This window comes from Mastigoproctus giganteus, chromosome 2 (assembly GCF_048544385.1).
Source record: "Mastigoproctus giganteus isolate SK-2022 chromosome 2, ASM4854438v1, whole genome shotgun sequence".
Taxonomy (NCBI): Eukaryota; Metazoa; Arthropoda; class Arachnida; order Uropygi; family Thelyphonidae; genus Mastigoproctus; species Mastigoproctus giganteus.
In genome coordinates this window covers 133419236-133445051 of record NC_143576.1, presented here as the reverse complement: position 1 = coordinate 133445051, position 25816 = coordinate 133419236, and the positions used below count along the sequence as shown (strand labels likewise).

Genomic DNA, 25816 nt, shown 5'->3' with positions numbered 1-25816 from the left:
CCAGTTGGTTCTATTGTTGCTTCAGCCAAGGGATGCTAGCTGACCTGCTAGCATCCCATTTTTCTTCCAACTCATGGATTAATGATCATGGTAAAGCACCTCCCACCATTCCCAATTCAATTCAACATCGAGATTCGTCAAAATCCTTCTGACATCCTTTTGACGAAAAACCACAGGAGGTCAGAAGGATTTTGACGAATCTCGATGCTAAGAAAGCTCCAGGTCCTGATTGTAGTTCTCCGCTAGTTCTCAAAACATGTGCTCCTTAACTTAATCCTCTTCTTTGCCACCTTTTTTTACTTTCTTATTCCAAATTTATTTTTCCTTCTGCTTGGAAATTTGCTCATATCCAGCCAATTCCTAAAAAGAGTGACAAATCACTACCATCCAATTATCGTCCCATTGCAATTACGTCTACCCTTTCTGAAGTAATGGAGAAATCAATTAACTGCCAACTCTTAAACTACCTAGAATCTTTCCGTCTGATCAAAAATCACCAGTATGGAATCAGTCAGTGTTGATCCACTGGTGATATTCTGGCTTATGTTACCCATTTATGGACAAATTCAATGGAAAAGTTTGGTGAAACACAAGCAGTTGCTTTTGACATCTCAAAGGCTTTCGATTATATGTGTGTGGCATAAAGGTCTTCTAAACAAGCTTCCATTTTATGTTTTGCCAACTGTTTTTTGTAATTGGTTATCCAATTTTCTCTCTGACCGCTCACTGAGTGTGATGGTAGATGGCTCTCTGTCTCCTAACTTCTGCACTAATGCTGGTGTCTCCCAGGGTTCAGTTGTTTTCCCACTCTTTTCCTCTTGTATATTAATGACCTTCCATTGACTGAAATCCTATTCAGCGTTTTGCTGCTGATTATTATTATTACTACTAGCCATACAGTGCAAGGAAGCCTGAGGCTTATGATGCACCAGCCAAAAAAAAAAAAAAAATTCCAAGTTACCCTGAGAGAGAGAGAGAGAGAGAGAGTGAGTCAGAAGTGAAGGGAATCACCAGGAAAGAGAAGAATGATGATACCCAGCTCAGGTCCGTGGGTGTGCCAAGCCCATACTCACAAGATGTTGTGCCCCTGGGGTTATCTAGCACATAGTTTGAGAAACCTCGACCTGCTCAATCAGCTTCAACTTCTAGAATATCTGCTACCAGTTTATTAAATGCTAATCTCCAGGTAATTCTCCAGTGGGGAAAAGACAACTCAGTTGATTTCAGTCCTTCTAAAACTGAGTCCTGTCTTATATCTTGCAAAAATGATTCTTCTGCTCTTATTCTTATCTTTGGTGACTCTCCGATTTCTAGATAAGATGATATATCCCTTTTGGGGATTACCCTGACTTCTAATCTGTCTTGGCACAAGCACATTACAAATATTGCTTCCTCTGCATCTAAAAAACTTTTTCTCTTTTGCTCTCTGCATTACTTTTCTTCCAAACAGCTTTTCACTCTGTACAAATCGCAAATCCGCCCTACCATGGAATATTGTTCCCACATCTGTTGTAGTGCCCCCAAAACTTCTCTCAGGCTTTTCGATTTCATTCAGAAGAGGGCAGTTAGGTTAATTAATGACTCATATAACAGAATCTCTCCACTCTCTCACAGATGTACTGTTTCTGCTGCATGCCCTTTCTACAGATACTTCCATGGGCACTGTTCTTTTGAAATGACTTCTATAATTCCCACTATCTCTTTCAAAACAGTCTGACTGTGTGCTGCCTGCAGCACACAGTCAGACTGTTTTGTTTAACTTCAAACTCACAGAACCAACTTTTCATCTTTCTCATTTGTTCATTCTGCTGCTGTTTTATAGAACAACCATCCTTCATACGTATTTCCTGAAAATTTCAGTCTACAGAATTTCAAGTCTAATATCAACAAATATCTTCTTTTGTCTTCTCAACCTTCAACCCATGCACAATACTATGCTATAGGTTCTAATACCTCTTGTGTTTGGGGGTTTCATAAAGGAAAAAAAAAAGCATATTATGTATTCAAGAATCGAATCTAGTAGTTAATTCATCAACTTCTATATGTTAGGCGGACTGTGTAGAGGAATATTTGTAGGCATTAAAAAACTGATTAAATATAATGGATTTCTTATACGATAACGAATGGTAACTGTCATGGTGAGGTGCCTCCGTAGCGGGGGGGGGGGGGGGAAGGAGCAGCAGTGTGTTGCACACGCTTCGTGATTAGACCAGGGTTCGAGTCCGTCACCATCAAATATGGAGGATGCAGAAAAGTCAGGGAATGACCACCGCATATCCCAGAGCAATTTGGCCTTAGTTGCTAATACTCCTAAAAACCAAATAACAAACAAACAACTGTCATGGTGAAGGAACGTCCCAGTGTTCGTAGGTATGTTATAAATCTTGAATAATATGTTTTTTCCATCTCTTATGAGTTTAAAATTTAGGAAATTAATAGCCCTAGTTTTCACATTTTTCACTTTTCAGTGTAAATTGCAATCTTGTATGAATGTTGTTAAATGTATTTAAAATGTCATTTGTAGTATTTTTCATCCGGTGATAAATGTATTCGCTCAATTTTGTCTGAATAGATCTCTGCTATTAGGCCACTGGTACTTAGGCCCCTCAGCAAACCAAAAATTTGCTTTTAAATTTTGTCCTGGAATAAAATGTAATTTGCTTCTGTCAAAAGTTTAACCAAATCAAAAATTTTCTTTTTAGGTAACCTGGTCTGATTAATGCCAATAGTGTCTTCATTCAATAACTCCCAAATTATGTCTAATGCATATATACATTAATGTTTCTATATAATGAAGTAAAGTCCAATGAAAATAATTTGACAAGATGTCCAATCTTGCAATCTTTTAGACTGGTGAATAAGATATCGTAGTTCCTGATATTGAATTTCAGCACTTGTCTAAATGGTTTTATATTGTGATACAGATGTATAGCCAAGGGTGAGAATGCAGAGTTCTTATAGGAGACTATAGGTTGAATGAGTTTATCTGGTTTGTGTGAGCTTTACCTGTCCGAAAAGACTGGGTTAAATTTAGGTAAAGAATAAAATTTTTATCAGTATTATATCTTTTAAGGTATTATATGTGACATAATGTCTTCAGTCGCTCTGAGTTTCGTAGGGAGTTTGATATGTCTTTGCTGGGAATGGGGCCTTCGGCTGTGATCCTATGTGTGTCAGGCCATCAATGAGCATAGAGTGAGAAACATGTTTAAATTTTAGTTGGTTTTAACTATTTTAATCAATATTATTTGAAGAGTATGGTGTAGGAGACATCTTATGAAGCTATGAGGTAATCTGATATTTTAAATAAAAAATGTCGATATATCGACTGTCTGGAAGATTACTATTGAAAAATCCACATGTAGACAGCTTCTTCATTTCGAGCTTTTCTCATAACTTTACATGCTAAATTGCCAAACTTGTTCATCAGATGATTAGAGAATTTTATAAAGCTTTCACTATTTTAATTTTTATGTTTGAGATTGTTGACGTCCCAACTCCATATTTCTTAGCCATAAAAATATCCTGATTTACCCCTTTTCAAGACCTCAGTTATTGCCGTTTTGTCGTTTAACTTTAGCACAACATGTTTTCTTTTTGGTGGCTTATCAATATTAAACATTGTTTTTTTTATAAGTCAAGATTGAAAAAATACCCACTCATGAAATGAATAAGTGTATTGGCTAGCCACACTCAGGAGATGAGTGTATTTCTGAATTCCGAATTGCTATATGCCATACTGGCATCTGTACTGCTCACTACCTATTGCTTCACCGTGCATTGTGCCGCACAGTACCCTCTGTAATGTAATATATTATTATGTATTTGTGCTGCAATCTGGATAAAGTCCAGATAATCGTGGTTCTACTGTAAGGAGCATTACAGACTCCATAGGAGGCTGTAAGAGTCAAATATTTATAAAATGTCAAGGAATAAAAGGTCCAAAGACAGGCAACATACTCAAAAGAAATAAATAATTTCTGAAGTTGCTAGACTGTTATGAACAAATGTTGTACTATGAAATAAAAAAACATTAAAACATTAAATACTATACTGTATTTTATTGCACTTACAAGTTGTTTGAATAGAGTGTTTGTAAAACATTAAATACTATACTGTATTTTATTGCACTTACAAGTTGTTAGAATAGAGTGTTTGTAAAACAAATATTATACTGTATTTTATTGCACTTACAAGTTGTTAGAATAGAATAGAGTGTTTGCTGATGCTATCGAGACAGTGTTAGGTGGGTTGGAAAACTGATAGCTTGGGGGGAATGAGAGACTAAAAGTTTAAAAGGGGCCACAGGCAGAGGTGAAGGTAATTCTTGCACTACATCTATTAGGATGAGATGCAGCCAGGAGCGAGGGGTGCTGGGGGTTTTCAGGGACTGAAGACAGTCATCATGAAACAAATAAATACGTGGGCTGAGTTCGAGTAACTAATAATAAGAATAGGTGCATGTATACTTGCATGTACACCAATGCTAGAAGTATAGAAAATAAATTTTATTAATTTGAAGTGCTGGTCAAGACATCAAATGCGGATATTGCTGGGATATCAAAGACAGATTCCTAATATCTGTCACACATATATTAGGAATGCAGAATTGGAATTTGGGGAGTACAATGTGTACAGAAAGGATAGACAGGATGGGAAGGGAGGAGCAGCTATGCTGCTATTTAAGAAAAACAAAAAATATAAGGAAGTGCATCCAGTTGACATAGATGGACAGTGCTAGGTTGAGTCAGTTTGGTGTGACATAAGCACTGAGAAAGCAAAAATAAGAGTAGGAGTGTATTATAGGCCTAATAACTCGAATGATTACAATGAACAATTGTACAGAAAAATAGAGTGGGCTAGTAAATCAGAATGTCTTATAATGGGGGATTTTAACTTCCCAGATATTGACTGGAATTGTGGGTTGGTCACTTGCACACTAGCAAGACTTTTGTGGATTTATTGGTTGATTGTTTTCTTCTGCAGCGTGTTCGAGAAGCAACCAGAGAGGGTAATACTCTTGATCTGGTTATCAGCAGTGATCATTCATGTATTAAGAATTTGTAGATAAAGGAACCATTAGGTGGCAGTGATCACAGTGTACTGATGTGGGATTTACTTAAAGATGTAACTACCATCAGGAGTAAAGGAAAGGGTTTTTGCTTCTGTAGAGGTTTTTGTTTCCAACTGATCATTCAGGGAAGTAATCAAAGATGCTACTAGGCTTTTCATATCAACAAACGCTGTTAAAGGCTTAAAACTAAATGAATGTCAGATGAACTATTGAGACATGTGGCAGAGAAGAAAAGTGCATGGAATGCATACAAATTATCAGGTGACACAGAAGCCTATGGCAGATATAAGCTAGTCTGTAATCAAGTCACAAAGGAGATTAGGCAAGCAAAGGCAGATTATGAGAAATCTTTGGCAAAGGATGCTAAGAAAAACAGCAAGGATTTCTTTACTTATATAAACTCTAAAAAGAAGGGGATGAATCAGATTGGTCCATTTGATATCGATGTTTCGACTGTTGATGATCCTGCTCAGGTTACTGAAAAAATGAAGAGTATTTTGCATCTACATTCACACATGAGTTATTAAGGAAGGAAAATGCCAGATGTTTATCAGATTGTAACAGGGTGCTTAATGATTTTGTAATAACTGAGAGCAAAGTGGAGGAGAAATTGTTGAAGTTAAACATAAGAAAGGCACCTGGGATGGATTGAATCTATCCAGTTATATTAAAGGAGGCGGCAAAGGAACTAAGCACACCATTAGCCATAATTATGAGAGCATCCTTGGACTCAGGGGAAGTCCCCACGAACTGGAGATGTGCAAATGTATCCCCAATTCACAAAGGGAGATTGACAGGTGACATGAGTAATTACAGACCAGTTAGTTTAAATTTTGTTCCTGGTAAAATGATGGAGTTACTGGTTAAAGAGGCATTGCAGCATCATCTAGACAAGACTGCAGCAATAATTCAGACACAGCATGGGTTTGTTTAAGGAAAGTCTTGTCTGACAAATTTGATTGGATACTATGATGTGGTTACAAAGGAACTGGATGCAAAAAAAAAATAATTTTGATATCATATACTGTACAAATTGGAGCAGAATGGTATTAAGGGTAAGTTGTTACAGTGGATAAAAGAGTGTTTGAGTGGGAGAAGACAGAGAGTGCTAATGATTGGACGCTGCTCTTTGTGGATTAATGTTATTATTAGAGTTCCACACGGTTTGGTGTTTGGCTCACTGTTATTTTGCATATTTATTAGTGATGTTGATGAAGGTATATCAGGCTTAGTGTTGAAGTTTGCAGATGATTGAAAGGTTGGCACGGTTGTTAATGACAGTAATGACAGTGTGCTACAGCAACAGGATCTAGAAAATTTGGATCTAGATGGGCTGAGAAGTGGCAACTGAAGTTTAACATTGACAAATGCAAAGTATTGCATATGGGTAGAAGTAACTCCAGAGGAATGTACCAGCTGTGCCGTACTACACTTAGAGTGATAGAAAATGAAAACGATCTGGGAGTAATTGTGTATAGTAAGATATGAAGTTTTCCGAGCAATGCAGACAGGCTGCAGAGCAGGTCATGTCATGGGGTTTGTGAATGATATACAGGAATTTTTCTAGCAGGGAAAAAGTGATTATCCCTTTGTATAAGGCAATGGTCAGGCCATGCCTTGAGTACTGCGTACAGGTCTGGAGGCCTCATTTTAGGAAGGATATAGATTTGCTTGAGCGTGTACAGAGAAGGGCAACAAGATTGGTGAGTGGAATGAAGGGGGTCCTCTTACCAAGGGAGGCTTAAATTCTGCAAATTGCAGTGGCTGGAGACCAGGCATCTGCTAGGTGATCCGATTGAGGTGCATAAGGCTTTGAATGGGTTGAACGCACTGAATTCTGATGGGATTCTTTCGCTTGCTCAGAGTACGAACCTAAGGGGGCATAAATTCAAATCAAGGAAAGACAGTTGTAGAATAGTTGTGTGTAAATTTGCCTTTAGCCAGTGGTTGGTTAATTGCTGGAATAAACTTCCATGTGTTGTTGTGGTAGTTGATAGCTTAAATAAATTCAAGGAAGAACTGGACAAACTTTTAGAGGGAATGGTTGTGTGAAATTTTTTTTTTTTTTTGCTGATGCTACATGAGCTCATACTCTTGCTTTCTTGTATCACATGCATCTATTACTATTACTATAAGTGAAAAATTCCTATTATTATTTCTGTTATCTCTTTCATTTAGGACTTTTATGGCTGGTGCTTCTTATTCTGCTATATTTTGACATATATTTCTAATATGTTGTATAATTGTCTGCATAACTCAATAAAATCTTTTCAGATTGATCACTCAATATCAGAGAACATTATTAGACAGACTGGACATAGCAGAAACCATTAAGTTCCTCTCTTTAAAGATAATAGCCGATATGAACGAACTGAGTACTCAAGATAATAATGAGGTTAGTCTAAGTTAGCATACTTGCGCCTATTTATTCTACTGTTTACACTAAGTTTTGTTTTAAGTAGAATCTTAAAAATTATTTTATTCATTTTGCAATATTGAAAGCTTTTCAAAATTTCTAATAATGAAATGAAATTGACATTTAAAATTATGAACCTTTTCCATTCCTTTATTATTATTCATCATCATCATGAACTTTGTCCGGCTTAGGTCTTTTAAGACCTGTTCCATTGTAGTTCTTGGAGGTGGTCTTGATCTCGCCATCGCTGACCTGGTCGACCCACATCTCCCTTGCCTTGTAGGTTTGTAGTTAAAGACTAATTTTGGGATCCGGTCTGGGTTCATTCTTTCTCGGTGGCTGATCCATTTTTTTTCTGATACCATTTTATGTCATTTACTATGTTATCTACCTTTAATTTCTTGCAGATATCTAAATTTCTTTGGTGGTCTAGTCTTGTAAAGCCTAATAATGGTCTTAAAAATCTTGTTTGTGCTGCTTCTAGTTTGTGTGCATCTTTCTTATTTATGACCCAAGTCTCACAGCTGTAGAAGAGGGCTGATTTTGAAGTGATGTGCAGTTGTAATTTTGTTTCAGTTGTCATTTGTTTTCTGAAGTGACGTTTAATTGTTCCATTCATTTTATTTTATTTTTGTAGTTTAGTATGGATGTCTTTCCCTTCATTTGATATTAAATTTCCCAATTTGGTGAAGTCAGATATTTGTTCTGTTATTTTGTTATCAATAACAATTTTGACTCTTTGTATGTTTTTTCCACATAATCCCATTGATTTTGTTTTTGAGGTGGAAATTTTCATCTCGTACTTTTTACCTATTTTATTCAGTTCATTTGTTGCTATCTGTAGTTTATCTTTGGATTTTGCAATTATAACTTGATCATCAGCATATAATATAGTTTGGATTTTATTCTTGTTGTTCAACTGTATTCTGTTGTTAATTGTTTGTTTCCATTCTTTAATAATTTTATTGATGTAGATATTAAATAAATTTGGTAATAGTCCACAACCTTGTTTGACTCCTTTATTAGTGTTAATTGGGTCTGAGAGTTGACCATTAAAAATATTTTATGCAGACTTTTGAGTTTTTATATAGGCTTTGCATTGCTTTACGGGGTTGGGTTGGGATATTTTCTTCACGTAGAATCTACCAAAGTTTTTCCCGGTTTACATTGTCATATGCTTTTTCATAATCAGTAAACAGTAGAAATGTTGGTAGATTGAATTCTCTTCTTTTCTCCAAAATTTGTTGTAATGAGAAAATGGCATCTATTGTGTTTCTCCCTTTTCTGAACCCACATTGTTCTTCTTCTAAGAATTGTTCACTGTATTTATTAAGTTTATTCTTTAGTATATTAGAGTATAGCTTTGAAGCAGTTGGTAGCAATGTTATCCCTCTGTAGTTGTTAGGGTTATTTCTTGAACCTTTTTTGTGTAAATTGATTACTATTCCTGTTTTCCAATCTTTGGGTATCTGTTGCTTATGCTATATAATGTTAAATAATTTTAGTAATGTGTTTTTTAGTAAGGTTCCATCATATTTAAATAGTTCTACATTCAAATTTCATATTATTATTATTATTATTATTGTATTGAAAAAGATAAATCTTATTTTATAATAGTCTTTTTATTTTAGTTTGTTCTCTTATTTTAAAATTAAGTTTTTTTTAAGCTAAGCTTTCACATGCACAAATTTTAAACTTTTGCCTTTATATTTTATTAATTTTGTTTGTTACTCTTAGAAATAATACTTTTTTATGCTGTAGTAATTAGGGTATAGTAATTTTCATCTCTAATTTAATTTTTCATTGGTAGTAGAAAACTGGTATTGTATATCATTTTATCCAAATACCATTAAACTGAGGAATGCAAAGTATTTTGTTAGCAATTTTAAAATATCTGCTACTGCTAATTCATTCTCTGCCTTTTTACCTTCTCATCCCTAAATGAATGATTTATCTGTCTCTTTCTTGCCATTTCCCTGACTGTTATTTGTAGGTGTGTGTGTGTGTGGAGAGAGAGAGAGAGAGAGAGAGAGAGAGAGAGAGAGAGAGAGAGAGAGAGAGAGAGAGATCGTGTTTTAGATTTTTGAGTGGCTGTTGTTTTACTTTGTAGTTCCTTTACTTCAGTATTAGTAGAAGATAGCTTGAATCTTAAAATGTGATTGAACCAAATCACTAACTCATAAAGGTATAACATTTGTTGGAATGTTCTGTTTATAATATCTGATACAATCTCCTGCCAGGATTTAGTGAACATGGGTAAATGTAGTTAAAATGAATGGCTAAATAAAAGAAACAATCAAGAAGCACAGTGATAGTGAACAGTTTTGTGTTTTCTGCTCAAAACTTGTTAATATAACCGGAAGATAATTTGATGTAAAGTAACACCAAATCAATAGCAGGATATAGTTAGACAGCCCTCAGCACGATTTGAGTGGTGCAAAGAATAAAGAAGTGCAAAACATTTGCGTACTTTAACAGTAGTTGAGATATTGTGCGCGCGTGCACACACACACGCATGCACATGCTTGCGCTTTCAGTGCAATTTGCTCTTTTATCAACTTTAAAGAAGAATAATATGGCTTACTGTGATTATATTGCAGAGTTAGAAAACATGATACGTGCTAAGAACAGACCAGTGCAGATCATGATTGATGACTAAGAAAAACATGCCAGAGAGAGAGTCAGCTGTCAGACTCTGCAGAAATAGGGCAATATACATTAGCCCCATTATAAGTTAGCTGTTACACCTTGTGTTGCAAAATAACTGCCTCCATAATAAGGTGTATACAGTGCGCATACACACCGTATCCATATGGAACACCTATATGGAGTAGCTCTAGGAGCAACGATGAGAATCATTTGTGTAGTCCAAAATTTTGACATTGGAATGTGCGTAACAATTAGTAATCTGATCAGTAATGCCAGAAACAATGGAATGTGTGAAATTGGCTTGGAAAATAGTGCCTTCATGGTATAAGATACCATCGCAAGTCTACAATCTGTCTCACCAGTATAACACACCCCATAGTCCAGGCAAGTGATCTGATAAATGGAATCTGCACATTGAAGCAAAGGAATGACAGATTTAACTCTGAAAGCCATTGATTGTAACTTCTGCCGGGGTGTTACACACAACTAATAAAATAGTGTCGTAACACCTCAGCAAGAAGCACAGAATTGCCTGGATAGGAGGGGAATATAATGTGGCAATTAGCTCACTATTGCTATCAGAATGGGAATCAAATTTATTCCTACACAACTGAAATCTATCTGAACATGGGGAGAGGATATTTGTACCTAGATAAATCTGTCCTGATCCTAGAGGCCCCGAGTGCCAAGCGATTTTCTTCCAGTGATTATAGAGTGATCTCCAAAGTGATATAGTTTCTTTATTTTCCAGTGCGGCTGTTATTTCATTTACTTGAAGTGGTTCTGTGCTTTAAAAGTCAAAAGTAAGAACCCAGAAAGGCAATCCACCTTTCTTTTCTTATTTTTTATATATATCACTAACCAAATCCACTAACTTAAACAACCGCTTGGTCACTTGTGGCACCGCTCCTGCCTCCACGTGGCGGGGCCGGTAACCTGGGGGAAAAACCAACCCTCGGGGCGAAAAGGAGCAAAGATGGAAATAAGTGAATTTCCACGTTTAGAGCCGAAGTGCTCTCAACATGAACACGACAATGACACCGACAATGACTTCTCTCTTTCAAAGAGACAAAAAAAGGACACTAGGAAACAGGAATCTCCAGCTTTCCTCATAATACACTCTTTGTCATCCCAACCTGTGAGCAAGCTCTCACCTTTCATCATCCAGAGATGCCTAGAAAACGCTGCAGGTTCACCAAAAATGGTTAAACGTCTCCAATCAGGAGATCTACTAGTAGAGACATCGTACTCAAGACATTCTGAATTACTACTGCAACTTACTTCTTTAAGCGGAATACCAATTCAGGTTACACCACACAACACACTAAATTCTTCCAAAGGAGTGATTTCCGAATGGGATCTATTATATGTTTCTGAGGAAGAAATTGTCCAGGAGCTAAAAGATCAAAATGTGTCTCATGCAAAACGTATCATGATCAGAAAAGACGGCAACTTAACTCCCACGCGAAACATAATCTTGACTTTCAGTACTCCAAATCTACCGGGTTCTGTCAAAGCAGGTTACTTGAATTGCCGCATTAGGCCATATATCCCAAATCCGCTCAGATGCTTTAAATGTCAAAAGTTCGGCCATTCTCAGACAGCATGCCGTGGAGATGCTATATGTCCAATCTGCAGCTGCAAGACTCACACGCAAGCAGAATGCAAAGCTCCAACACCACAGTGTCCTAATTGTAGTGGCAAACATCCAGCATACTCCAAAGACTGTGAACTATGGAAGATAGGAAAAAAAATACAAAAATATAAAATTGAAAATAAAGTCTCTTACCAAGAAGCGAAAAAACAGATCAATTTAAGTATGCCAAAACGCACTTATGCTTCTACGACTCTCAGACAAGAATCAGTGGCATGTCAGACGGAAGTATCCATCTCTCCAAAAATATCAATATCAGACTGGGCACGATCAGTACTCTTGATCCAGCATCCATCTAAACCAAATTCAATAGACCAAAGCAATAACACGCCACTCACAATTCCAACCCAGAGACTTCCGCATCGTCAGGCAGCAGAAAATTTGCAAAGATCTTATTCTGCTGAGACGAAAGTATCAGGTCTAACAAGCATGGATACAGATGATTCTATCGGTCAAGAAAAACTGCTTGAAATACACGCAGAAGATGATATGGATGATAGCAATGAATCGGGACGTCCCACTTTTCCCCGAAAAGAAAAACCAAAACCAGACCGTCATAAACAATCAGCTTATAAAAAGCAGTCAGATACATCTTCCACGAACAAAACCAAATAATGGAAAAAATAATTCAGTGGAATTGTAGAGGTTTTCACAGCAACATCGATGATATCAATGAACTAATTCACTGCTTCAATCCTGTAGCTATGTGCCTACAGGAAACCAACTTGACACCCCAAGTTTCCACTACAGTCAAAAATTACACTATCTGCAGACAAGATAGATCTGACACTAATAGTGCTCATGGAGGAGTAGCCATCCTGTTGGACTCAAGAGTTCCTTCCAGATCCATTCCATTGAAAACCTCTTTAGAAGCTGTTGCCGCACGCGCAGTAATTGGAATCACAGTTACATTGGTCTCAATTTATCTTCCACCTAATCGTCCATATTCTATTCAGGAAATCGAAGGTCTCGTGTTGCAACTACCAGTTCCCTTCTGTCTACTAGGTGACTTTAATGCTCACCATCCCTTATGGGGTTCTTCCAGCTTAGACAGACGTGGAAAACTTGTTGAAACGTTAATAGATAGACAGGATCTAACGTTGTTAAATACTGGCTCTCCCACCTATGTTCATTTTCCTACCGGATCAACCTCTGCAATAGACCTTTCCATTTGCTCTCCAGTGCTCTATCCAAGTATCCAGTGGGTAACTCTTAACGACCCCCACAACAGCGATCATTTCCCAATAATATGCAAAGTTCAAACTTCCTGTTCATTACCAACAGACAATCCAGTAAAATGGAAATTTCCAGAGGCTGACTGGATAAAATATAGCACGCTTGTCTCGTTCGACAACCATATCATACAGTGCTCTTCTATCAACCATGTTACTGAACATATAACAAACCAAATTCTAACAGCTGCAACCGCTGCAATTCCACAATACCAAGTCAGGAAAAGGCGAAAATCAAATTATTGGTGGAACGAAGAGTGCAACAATGCAAAAAAAGAGAAAAACAAAGCTTGGAATCAATTCCACAAACATCCAACCACTTCCAATCTTATTAATTATAAGCGACTTAGAGCAAGAGCCCGTTATATCAGACGGAAAGCAAAAAAAGAATCTTGGATTAAATTCGCTTCCTCAGTTAATAAAAATACAGACATCAGACTGATCTGGAATAAGATAAAATTGTTAAATGGCAAAATTCCTCCAACATCTACTCCACTAATTAACTGGAATGGACAGGAACTCTCTACTCCTGCAGAAATCGCAAATGCACTAGGATCTGTATTTTCCCAGTTGTCCTCCTCAACTTCCTATGACCAATCGTTTCAAAAAATTAAAGGTGTAACTGAAAAATCCAAACTGAATTTCACTGACAGATGTGCACTAAAATATAATCAACCATTTACCATGGTTGAACTTCAGCATGCTCTTACCAACACAAGGAACAGCGCTGCTGGCCCTGATGGGATATTTTATATAATGCTCAAAAATTTAAATACAAAGTCACAGTCATCACTGCTGTTCTTCCTCAATCGAATATTCACTGAACATACATACCCAAGCTCCTGGCATCATTCCTACGTTCTGGCTATCCCAAAACCTGGTAAAGACTATTCTGTTCCTCAAAACTACAGACCAATTTCACTTACCAGCTGTCTGAGCAAAACCCTCGAAAAAATGATTCACCACCGTCTGACTTGAGTCCCAAAACTTAATCAATAACAATCAATTTGGTTTCAGAAAAAATCGATCATCATTGGACCTTATGATTAAAGCGGAGGCAAACATCAGAAATGCATTCATCAAAAAGGAGCATCTCGTTATGGTCTGTCTGGATATTGAGAAAGCTTTTGACACCACATGGCGTTTTGGCATTTTAAAAGATCTAATTCTCTTGGCCTGAGAGGAAATTTGCCATATTTCATCCAAAATTTCTTAGAACAAAGATCCTTTCAAGTTCGTTACCAAGGAATTCTCTCTAAAAACTTTGTTCAGGAAGGAGTCCCTCAAGGGTCCGTTCTGAGCGCCACTCTATTCGCAATTAGAATTAACCACTTAACTGAACTTATTCCGAAAACAGTGGACTCATATCTTTATGCCGATGATCTCACAATCTCCTGTCACTCTCAAAACATGAACTACATTGAGAGACAATTGCAGATATCAATAAATCAGATCCAGATTTGGATGACACAAAACGGTTACAGACTATCCAGCCAGAAATCTACTGCCATTCATTTCTGTACCATACGTAAAATGCATCCTGATCCTGAACTCCAATTAGATAACGATCTTATTCCAATAGCAAATAGTATTCGTCTGCTCGGCTTAATTTTTGACAGTAAGTTAAATTACCAAAAACACATTGAACATCTCCGGACAGCTTGCCAAAAGAAAATGAACATACTCAGAGCCTTATCAGCAACAACCTGGGGAGCAGATCGCTACACCCTGCTTCACTTATATAGATCCATAATTAGATCTCGTCTGGACTATGGCGCACCTGTCTTTGATTCTGCTAGGGAAAGTGTTTTATCTCGTCTCAACCCTATTCAACATTCAGCTCTAAGAATAGCTCTAGGTGCGTTCAGAACATCTCCAGTGCAAAGTCTCTATGTAGAAGCCTACGAAGCTCCTCTAAACATCAGAAGAAAGATGTTATTATTGAACTACCAACCAAGATCCAAAGTCAGTTGACCCATCCTAATTGGTCAATATTTAATGATCCGCCACTCACGATGTTTTATAAAAACAAACCACAAGCAACTAGGCCTGCAGGTATTAGATTAATGGAACTAGCAGAAAACTGGAATATACAAATCAATCAAGTCCACCAAGAACCTACAGATCACGTTCCTCCATGGTCTGTCATCATGCCGTGTTGTGACTATTATTTCCACCAATGGGGGAAACACTCTTTAACGGGTATTAACATCCAGCAGCTCCACACTGCACATTTACAAAGTTATCCTGACTTTGCGAAAATATATACTGACGGCTCAAAGTCTGAGAATGGATCAGGTGCAGCAGTGGTATTCCATGATACTATCACTTCCGTGTCACTTCCGACAGAATGCAGCAGTTACACCACTGAATTATATGCCATAAAACTTGCTCTGGAAAACATTTCCTATCTCTCAATCAAAAAGAGTATAATCTACACAGACTCGCAAAGTGCCCTATTAGCAATGCAAAAGATTTCCCCATCTACTCATCCGCTACTACAGCTAATCAGATCAGAATTGATTCATCTCCGAGATCATCGGCAAAATGTTGTCTTCTGCTGGATCCCAGGCCATACTGGAATACCGGGAAACGAAATTGCAGATGATGCTGCCAAGCATCCATCCAGCACATCCCCAATGAATTTTCTGGTCCCGTTCAGGGATTACAAAGTACATATACGAAATATATGTAAAGAACGATGGAAACTACAGTGGCAAACGCACATTCACAACAAACTCCTTGAAATTAAACCTATACCGCAATTATGGGCCTCCAATTTTCGTACAAACAGACAAGAAGAGGTAGTCCTGGCCAGAGCCCGAATAGGCCACACCCATTTGACCCATCTATTTCTGTTATCAGGTAATGACCCTCCACAGTGTTCACATTGCCACAAGCCACTAACAATAAAACACATACTCCTGGAATGCATCTTGTATAACAACTCCCGTCTAATTTCATTCACTTCTCTCTCAAACTTACAGGAATTGTCACTTAGCCATATCATAGGCGAAAACTCAAACATTACAGAATTCTTTCTCTTTCTGAAACGAATAGGTTTATATAATCGTTTCTAACTGCTCCCATAGAAACCAATAAAATTAGTACTAACTACTATGATGGGTGCAATATGGCCTAAGTAGCCTTTGCACCAGAAAAATCCAAGCACAACAACAACAACAACAACAACCTGATCCTAGAGATCTTGGCATTCTTATCCATAGCGGAATCACAGTGGCACATTGCTTGACTAAGATAACATCCCACAGTGCTATACAGATGTTCCGGGACAAGTGCCAACCGATAATTTGCAAACTGCTCCTTGCACACTGGTTTTCCATACAGGGTGTCTCAAAAATACACGGCATAACTTTAGGAATGAGTTCCTCATATGTAGACAATAAAAATATTTTATATCAACATAGTTCCGGAAATGCTTGGTTCCCGAGTTATTAACCGGAATGTCTTATCTCCTGCAGGTGATAAGACATTTCCTTCATCACAGGGTACTGACAGAATCTGGTGGTTTTCCATTCTGACCATATACTCAAATCAGGAGCAAGCGGGCCCCATGTACTTCCAAACAAGCTCACAGGGCAGGTGTACAGAAACTTTCTGGAAAACAACATGCCTGATTTCTTGGACGACACGCCACTGATTATTCGCCAACAGGCACACTTCATGCAGGATGGCGCTCTCCCACATTTCAGCCACCTAGCTCGCAATTACCTGAATCGAAGGTTTCCTGGTCGGTGGATAGGTAGAGGTGGACCAACTGCCTGGCCTCCATGCTCACCTGATTTAAATTCACTAGATTTCTTCTTGTGGGGCCATTTAAAGTTATTGGTGTATTCGACTCTGGTAACTGATGTGGAAACTCTCTGCAATCGAATTGTGGCAGGTTGTGAGACAATATGAAACATGCCAGGAATGTGGCATTGTCTTTTTGAATTCATGAGACGTTGATGTGAAGCTTGTATTAAGGCAGAAGGTGGACATTTTGAACAATTACTATAAGGTGATGTGAACAGTTAAGTGTCGTAGGCAGACCTTCAAAACTCGGAAACCGAGCATTTCCAGAACTATGTTGATATAAAATATTTTTATTGTCTACATACGAGAAACTCATTCCTGAAGTTATGCCGTGTATTTTTGAGACGCCCTATATATACTGAGGTCACCAATTGGAAATCAACATGCTGAACCAAGATATCCAGAAACGGAAGATTGAGATCCATCTGAAACGCCATAGTAAAAACAGGACAAGGAATTGAAATGTTCGGAAAGCAGCACCTCTTATCTGTGACTTCAAATTCGTTGTCCTTATACCTTTTCCAGAGCATAACTGCCACTGGCAAATTGAAAATTGTGTCCTCTTCCAGAGTCTCCATGGTAATATTAATTTTGGGAGCATTGAATTCATTACCCATACCTGTATCCTGAATACGACTACGTGGAATCACTGAACATTGGCACAACCAGATAATCAAATGTTTAAGGCATTGCACATATCATTTACAAAGAGAGAGAACGAAAAAGAGGTGGGGGTCCTGTCCTTCATCATAGAATACCCATTTAATGTTGCCTAGCAAAGCATTTGCTGGCTGTATTCCAATACAGCCACTCCCTGACTTACGTAAGGGTTGCATTCCGCAGAACTCTATGGAAGTAGAATTTTACGTAAATCAGAATTTCCCTAAATGCTTATGCAGCACTTGCAACTATGCACTCTAAATTTGATTGAAGCAAAAAAAGAAATGTTTGCCGAACATGTAAATAGAATTATTTATTTAGTTTTTTTTGTGGAGCAGTTGTATTGATAATGAGCGAGTGGTTCTTGGTCCTGATTAGAGCAGCAAATCATTAAGTTTTGTGAAAAATTAAGAAAAAAGTGCAAGTGAAACTGAGTTATCAAATGTTACTTAGGTATCAGGTGTTTTTGAAGTTAGTTATACTGGTAATTTCATCACACATTTCTCTTAAAGTTAAAATTTGTGGCAGCATCTTTATTGAAACTTTCTTTACATTTAGATCCTCAATCCATATTCCTCACTCATAGTTTCAGTCTAAAATCAGTTTAAGTTATCCCATTATAATACATTATATAAGCCCTCACTATTTATTTCTTAACAATGTTTTTAATAACACCATCTACAACTTACTTAAAAATTCTTAAAAGTGGAGAATGCTCGAACCACAATACAAATGCAGCAAATTAATGACGTTAATAGGGTTATAAGGTGCTGATAGGGTAAATGCTGTTCTGCTCCTATGAATATAACTAATACTCAAAAATAAAAATAAAATTTTAAACATAAAACTAAATAAGAAAAAAGAAAGAAAAGACCAAAGCAGCACCCATCACTTCCAGAGGAGTGAATACATGGCTCCTCACTCAAAGAGATGAATGCTCAACCACCAAAGAATGAGTGCTACTCAAATAATAACATAAAATTCTATAATCATGCTTCAAATATTTCATAGTTTAATTATTCTCTATTTTTATATTTTTTTCATATTTCATATTTTTCATATTTTTTCCCCCAATAGTAGATGTTTTTTAAAAAAAATATTTTAAAGTTTTTATATGCAAAAAAGTCATATAATACATACAAAACAATGGTTACTTAATTACAAAAAGCATGAAGATTTAAAGCTATGTAACAAAAAAAGTTCACATATATATTTTAAGTTTTTATACGTATTTTGTGTGCCGAATCCAATGGTATGTTCTCTGGTGTCAGTATTGTAAGAATTTGAAGTTGTTTTTTTTGATATTTACATGTATTAAATAAGTGTGTACCAGTACTGTAATATGTAAGACCCTGTGGCATTTGTGTAATAATTTTTTTTTTTTTTTTTTTTTGGTGGGCATTTCATGTGTTCTGTGGTTGTTGCAGGTCACTTTAGAGGGATATTTTCGTGGTAGTCATAGTGTATGCCTTTTTCTATACCTTCAATGTGGAGAGTCCCTAAACCATAATGACAAGTGCTAGTTATTTACAGTGAATATTTATCAAAGTTTAAAATGTCTTGGATATAAATGCTATAGTGTATTCCAGTGTGTACTCTGTGACATAAAATGAAGATCTGTTGATTTTCAATCCATCTTTCAGAGAAGAGTTTAAATTTGGATGAGAACCTGGATATATATCAAAGTTTAAAAATGTCTGTAGATCTAAAAGCTGTGGTATATCCCAATGTACTATCCTATGTTGATGTGGTGACACACAATGAAGATCTGCTTATTTTCAATCCGTCTTTCAGAGAAGAATGAACCTGGTGAACAGGATAATTGGGATTGCACCATAGAAACCTCTTCAAATAAAATGCCACATTTCCCTAATCAGCTAGAATTGGCTGGCTTAGTTGAGGAACTCAGGTATAACTAAATCCAGTATAGAGCACCTGACAGCAGTTGCAAAAAGAATTTCACATGTGAGGTGTGATAAGAAAGTTTTGAAACTGAACTAATATTTGCAAAATGATGAAACTTAATGGCTTTCTGTTTGAAGCAGTTTCTTTGACCTTAGATGTTCCAAATTCCAGTTCTTCTGCAGCTTTTAAAAGCATTCCTGATAGGCTTCTTTTGGAACTGCTGATAGTTCTTCTGATTTAATGATCTGAAAATTTCCTCAGTCGTTGCAACTCTCTGAACTTTGAAGGAGTCTTTAATCTTTGGAGGAAAAAAATCATTGGGGGACCACAATGATAGAATGCTCCTCAAGAAATTTTTGAATGGAAAGTGCCAAAACTGCAGGGGGCATTGTCATACATGCTGCAAACCCCAATTCCCAGAAACCACTTTTCTGACCATTTTCTTCAAACACGTGTTATTGCCATAGAATTGTTTTATAGTATTTTTGAATGCAAAGCTAAGCCATTCTAAAATGTTTGAGAGCAATTCTAATTCTGCTTGGTATGCAGAGGGTTAAATTTCTTTTGCCAATCAAAAGCATTTCCTTTTTATTGCTGCATTAAACACTGATAAACTTCCACAGTTTCCCTTACATTTTTGTCTACTGATCACTTATTTTTTGACAGGACCACGAAGCATTCTCTTACTATTAACAAGACTGATATACAAAAACTGGCATGTATTGGTATGATTGTATGATTGTTTTACAGCTGCAGCATAAGCGAGTGTACAGATATTTTAAAACATATATGTGTTACCTTATAATGCTTGAGCAATCTGTAAAGAAATTCTGGAACTTTATTGTCATATTTCATAAATCACTTTAAAAATGGGAGAAGTTACATTGTATTTTATGAAATTTTTATAATTAGGTATCTGAAGAAGAGAGGTTATTTAGTCGGACACTCAAGATATGCAGCTTTAACTTGAAATTAATTATTACAATATGTGGGAAATTTAAAGGCTATTTAGGAAACTGCATTAAAGATGTTATTCAGCTTATTCTGATATTATACAGGTAGTATAAATAAAAATCATAAAAATTTGCTTTGTTTTATTTTCACAGATAGTCAAATTGTAAGAAAAAAGTAGTAGTAGTTAACTGACTTCTTTTGTTTAGATCTAATAATTTCTCTCATTAATTTTCAAGGTGGCTATCAGAAATAATTATATTCATAATTTTGATTTTTTTTAAAAATAAATTTGCTTAATAAGTGGCCATATGAGCCAATTTTCATGTTCCATCATTTAGAAGTTTATAATTTTGCTGCTACTAAAGAATTCACAAATTTTATTTTTAATTTCAATTGACAGAGTTAACAGACTTCTAGCCCAGAATGATAACAGGGTTCCACATAAGCACTCTATTATCATTCTGTGTATGCAAAAACGGGGCACTAATCCCTACTACAACATTGGTGTGATCTGTGAGTGGAAGTGGACTGTGCTGAAACTGTGATGAAATGACCTGAAAACCTCCAAAGCTGATGGAACATGACAGGAGAGAAAAGAACTACAAAGAACTGTTTGCTTGGAACACTGTTGCCACAACACGTGCACACACACACACACACACACACACACACACACACACACACACACACACACACACACACACACACACACACACACACACACACACACACACACAGGCTCTCAGTCAGATGATTGGGCCACTGGCAGCTCCAGTAGTGTTTAGGATGCTGCATGATATTGGGTATCATGGCCATACAACTCTCTGCAAGCCACTAATCACCCTGGGTAATGCCATATGTTGTCTAGCTTGGTGTAAGGCTCTCCATTCTTGGACCATAGACGAATGGAAAGCTGTGCTTTGGAGTTACAAATCACAGTATATGGTTAGCTAGTCTGATGGTCATTCCTGGGTAGGGTGGATGTACAAAGAAAACTATCTGTCTGACTATATAATTCTAATAGTGAAGTTTGGCAGAGGCAGCTTGATTGTGCGGGGCTGATTTTCATGGTTTGGCCTGGGTCTCTTGATGGCCAAAACCACGAATGCTGAGATCTGTCCAGATGTCCTGGACAATAATGCATTACCTACTTTGTGGCAGCACTTTGGGGAATGCTCATACATTGTGATGGATTTGTTTGATGACATTAGCATCAGAAAGTTGGACTGGCCAGCCCAAAACCGTGACCTCACTCCTACAGAGAACCTTTGGTAGGAATTGGATTTGTCAGATGCTTGTGGTGGGGTGGGGGGGGCGGGGAACACACAGAGAGAGAGAAAGAGAGAGAGAGAGAGAAAGAGAGAGAGAGAAAGAGAGAGAGAGAGATGGCCCAAAAATCAGATGAACTGGTCATTACTTTGAAGGCCAAGTGGTAGTAAAATTGGACAACCAGTTAGGAATTTTCCTTGGAGAGACAGATGGTATAAAGGCACATGTTATTATTTTTTCTGTAAATAAAGGTTATTTGTAGATAGAATGCAGGCTTCCAAATATTAATGGTAGGGCAGTGTGTGAATATATATATATATATATATATATATATATATATATACAGTTAACCCTTGAACACGTGGGGGTTAGGGGCACCGACCTCTCACATAGTTGAAAATACGCATATAACTTTTGACTCCCCAAAAACTTAACTACTGTTGACCGGAAGCCTTACTGATAACATAAACAGTCGATTAACACATATTTTATATGTTATATATATTATATATTGTATTCTTACAATAAAGTAAGCTAGAGAAAAGAAAATGTTATTAAGAAAATCATAAGGAAGAGAAAATACTTTTACAGTATTGTACTGTATTTATCGATACCATAAGTTTACGTTGTCTGTTTACAAGGTGAATTGTCTGTTTTTCTGTCAGTACGTACATCAATATTGTCTTATATAATACAAAACACTCTAGATATTATACATATTACTAACACTGGACATCAAAAATGGAAAGATAATGTGAAAAAGAAATATTTATTTACAGGTATAACGATTCATGCATTGATAACAAAGAAGCAGCAATATGATTGCTTTATGGTAGCCTAGTGTAATCGATACGATTGCCTTTACGGTAGCCTAGCCTATACACTAACGAATGAATCATTATAAAATTTTTATGGCATACAGTATTACAGTCATATTCATAATACATTGTTACATTTTAAAAAAATGTAACAATGTAACAATGTGTGTATTGGAAACATTGTTACATTTTAAAAAAAAATCACTTACCTGTGATGATAGGCTGATACGCAGTTTCTCCAGTTATGAGAGAGAGAAGCATACTGTACGGTAATGTAATTCTTTGAAAGCAAAGTTATAAAACAGTAAGAAAACTAACACATTATTCATTTTATATTAAATATCACTCACCTTATGCCTATATAAGGATAAGCTATCCACTTCCATACGTCTTGCACACGATGTTCTACACGATGAATACTTAGGCGATGATGTTGATACAAAAACGTCTCATACAGTTCTTGCCATACAGCTATTATATTTTCACACGAAGACACTCACACACACACACACGCACACACAACAGATAAGTTTATTAACTGTATGGCATGATGATTATTTACTGTTCATTAAGTGAAAGTGGATCATCATAAAAGTCTTCATCCTTGTCGTCTTCACATTGAGTAGGCTGAGGAGGAAGGTTTGGTCTTGCTATCGCAGAGGTGGAAGAGGTGGAAGGGGAGGCAGGAGAGGCAGGCACACTCGGTGTAACTTTATGGAAATACATCGTAATTTCTGTCCGACTGTTTTTGCTTTTTCATTTCTCTTTCATTTCTAAAAATGTTTCTGTACAGTACCAATCCTTCTTCCACTGTTTGCTTTTGTTTCAATGCCCATATCATAGAAGGGTCCATGTAATAAAAGAAGTCAAAAGTATTCTTGAATAATCGGAACCCTTCTGTCAGATTGTCTAATGTCAATATGTTTTCTAGCACTGCTTCTTCTACGTCTTCTTCCTCATCGTCTGGAACTGGTTCGGAAGCACTCATCTCCATCAAGTTGTCTTCTGTTAATTCCTCTGGTGTTGTGTTAGCTCTTGAATTTCTCCAAGATCCATATCTTGAAACCTTTCACCCCCCCCCCACCTTTTTTGCCTTATCCACAATCTCTTTCATGATTTCCTTGATTGGGGCTCTGGTGTAAATCCTGTGAAGTCATGCACAACATCTGGACACAGTTTTCTCCAGCAGGAATTTATTGTTTCGGGCTTGATGGCTTTCATGGCTTTTTCTATAACAACGATGGCATCTTCAATGGTGTAATCCTTCCAGACTTTCATGATGTTTTCTCTATCGAGGTTCTCTTCCATAGCGTTTACAATCCTTTCCATAGAGTACCGTGTGTAATGAGCTTTAAAGGTCCTTATGATCCCCTGATCTAGAGGCTGAATTAGAGACGTTGTGTTTGGGGGCAAGTAGACCACTTCAACACCTTCAGTGTTGAAGGGGTTCTGGGTGGCCAGAGGCATTGTCCAATATCAAAAGAACTTTAAAAGGCAGTCCCTTACTGGCAAGGTACCTGATTTCAGGGACAAAGCATCGATGGAACCAATGCAGAAAAAGGATTCTTGTTGTTCAACCAAAAGACTGGCAGCTGGTGTTTATCTTTTCCCTTCAAGGCTCGGTAGTTAGCGCTTTATAGATAAGGGTAGTCCTGATCATAAACCGACTGCTTTTGCACAAAACAGTAGAGTTAGCCTACTTGCCTTAATTGCCTTAAAACAGTAGAGTTAGCCTACTTGCCTTCCCTTCTTGCCTTAATCCCGATGCTCACTTCTCTTCCTTACTAATAAATGTCCTTTGTGCCATTTTTTTTTCCAGAACAGGGCACCTTCATCTGTATTAAAAACCTGTACAGGCAGATATCCTTTCTCCTCAGTGATTTTCTTAATGGCATCTGGGAACTCGTCTGCTGCCTCTTGGTCGGCAGAAGCTGCTTCTCTTGTTATCTTGACATTTTTTTAAGCCAAACCTCTCTAAAATTATCAAACCATCCTTTGCTGGCGTTAAAATTCTCTAGCTTTAGATCCTTCACCTTCCTTTTGCTTTAAGTTGTCATATAATGACTTTGTTTTTTCTCAAATCATATTAGAGTCTATAGGTATGCCTTTCTTATAGATGCATTTTCAATACGAGATAAAAAGATATTTCACAAAAAGTGTAAGTGCAATGATGGCTTCACGAATTTCCTGTTCTTTTTTTACAATGGTCCTTATGCTGGATTCATTTATCTTGATATGGCGGGCAGCCGCAGCTGCAGACCTCAATCTACGGTACATAGCAAGCAATACAACTTTTTCTTGTAATGTCATGACTTTTCTCTGCTTCTTGGGAGCACTTCCAGCATCACTAGTGGCATTTCGTTTGGGTATTGCACTAAACACGATGAAAAATATGGGAGAACCGCAAGCGATCACTTTTTACTGCGATACACAATTTACTGGAGAGATGAATTGCTCACACAGAGATGATTAGTGTCACATGGTGTTTTAAGCGGATACTCGCAATACTTGAGCTCACCGAAATAGCAACAGGAGGTGGCTACGAAATTATTACAGTAGTACACTATGTACTACAGTTAATTTTATGCAGTTATGATTTAATACTGCATCTTTACGTTTGTTTACATTTCTCTCGACTGCGAACAATGGTTTGTAAGTTTTTGTGTAAGTTTTGATAAATTTTAACTTTTTATAATAGACAAAGCCGTAGGCTACCCGTTATTAAAATGGGATACAATTATTAGGTTGTTAATTCATCTCATACTATTTACTTAATACGATTTTTATGCTTTTTTCTTCTCTCGAGTTTATGCAGATTCACTTCCTGTTCCTCATGTGCAAACATCAAAAATTAAGTTATTATATACAAAGATATATATTCTTGGGTGTGTATATATGTATGTATGTTTTAAAGGTAGCAGCAGTTTAAAATATTATTAATAATAGAAATAAAAAAAAAAATAATAATAATAATAATGGATTATGGACCTGGGACACTGCTATATGCAGAAAGTACCCAATGACCATAAGTTAGTAGTCGTGAAGGGTAATGTGCTAACGTTACTTGACTGATAATGCTGGTTATGGAGAACAAAGCAGGGAGCTAAGATAATGGGAAGTAATGATTAATAAGAAATAATAAGCATAACTTAGTGCTGTTCATCCTGTGATTTCAGCGCCTTTTTCTAGGGCCAGCCGCTGAAATCAAAGGAGGAAACAGCAATAAGTGGGTATAGCCTTTGTTTCTGACATGAAATACAGCCCCACGTGGTATACTAGGAAGTAGGTAAGGTTTGTTTAAATCAGTTAAAATAATTTGTATAAATAAATGGTTTAGGTCAGTTAAAATAATTTGTCGGTAAATCAGAA

The 25816-nt window shown here is 36.9% G+C and overlaps 1 protein-coding gene across 1 annotated transcript in view; it reads left to right on the top strand.

The window, feature by feature from the left end:
* LOC150089577 (FIGNL1-interacting regulator of recombination and mitosis-like) overlaps positions 1-20905 on the top strand; it is a 127313-nt gene extending 106408 nt beyond the window's left edge. The window contains exons 7-9 of the mRNA XM_090390036.1: positions 7349-7469; positions 20319-20464; positions 20761-20905. Coding sequence (XP_090246162.1) covers positions 7349-7469; positions 20319-20464; positions 20761-20905 — 412 coding nt within the window. The remainder of the gene's footprint in view (positions 1-7348; positions 7470-20318; positions 20465-20760) is intronic.
* The last annotated feature ends 4911 nt before the right edge of the window (positions 20906-25816 follow it).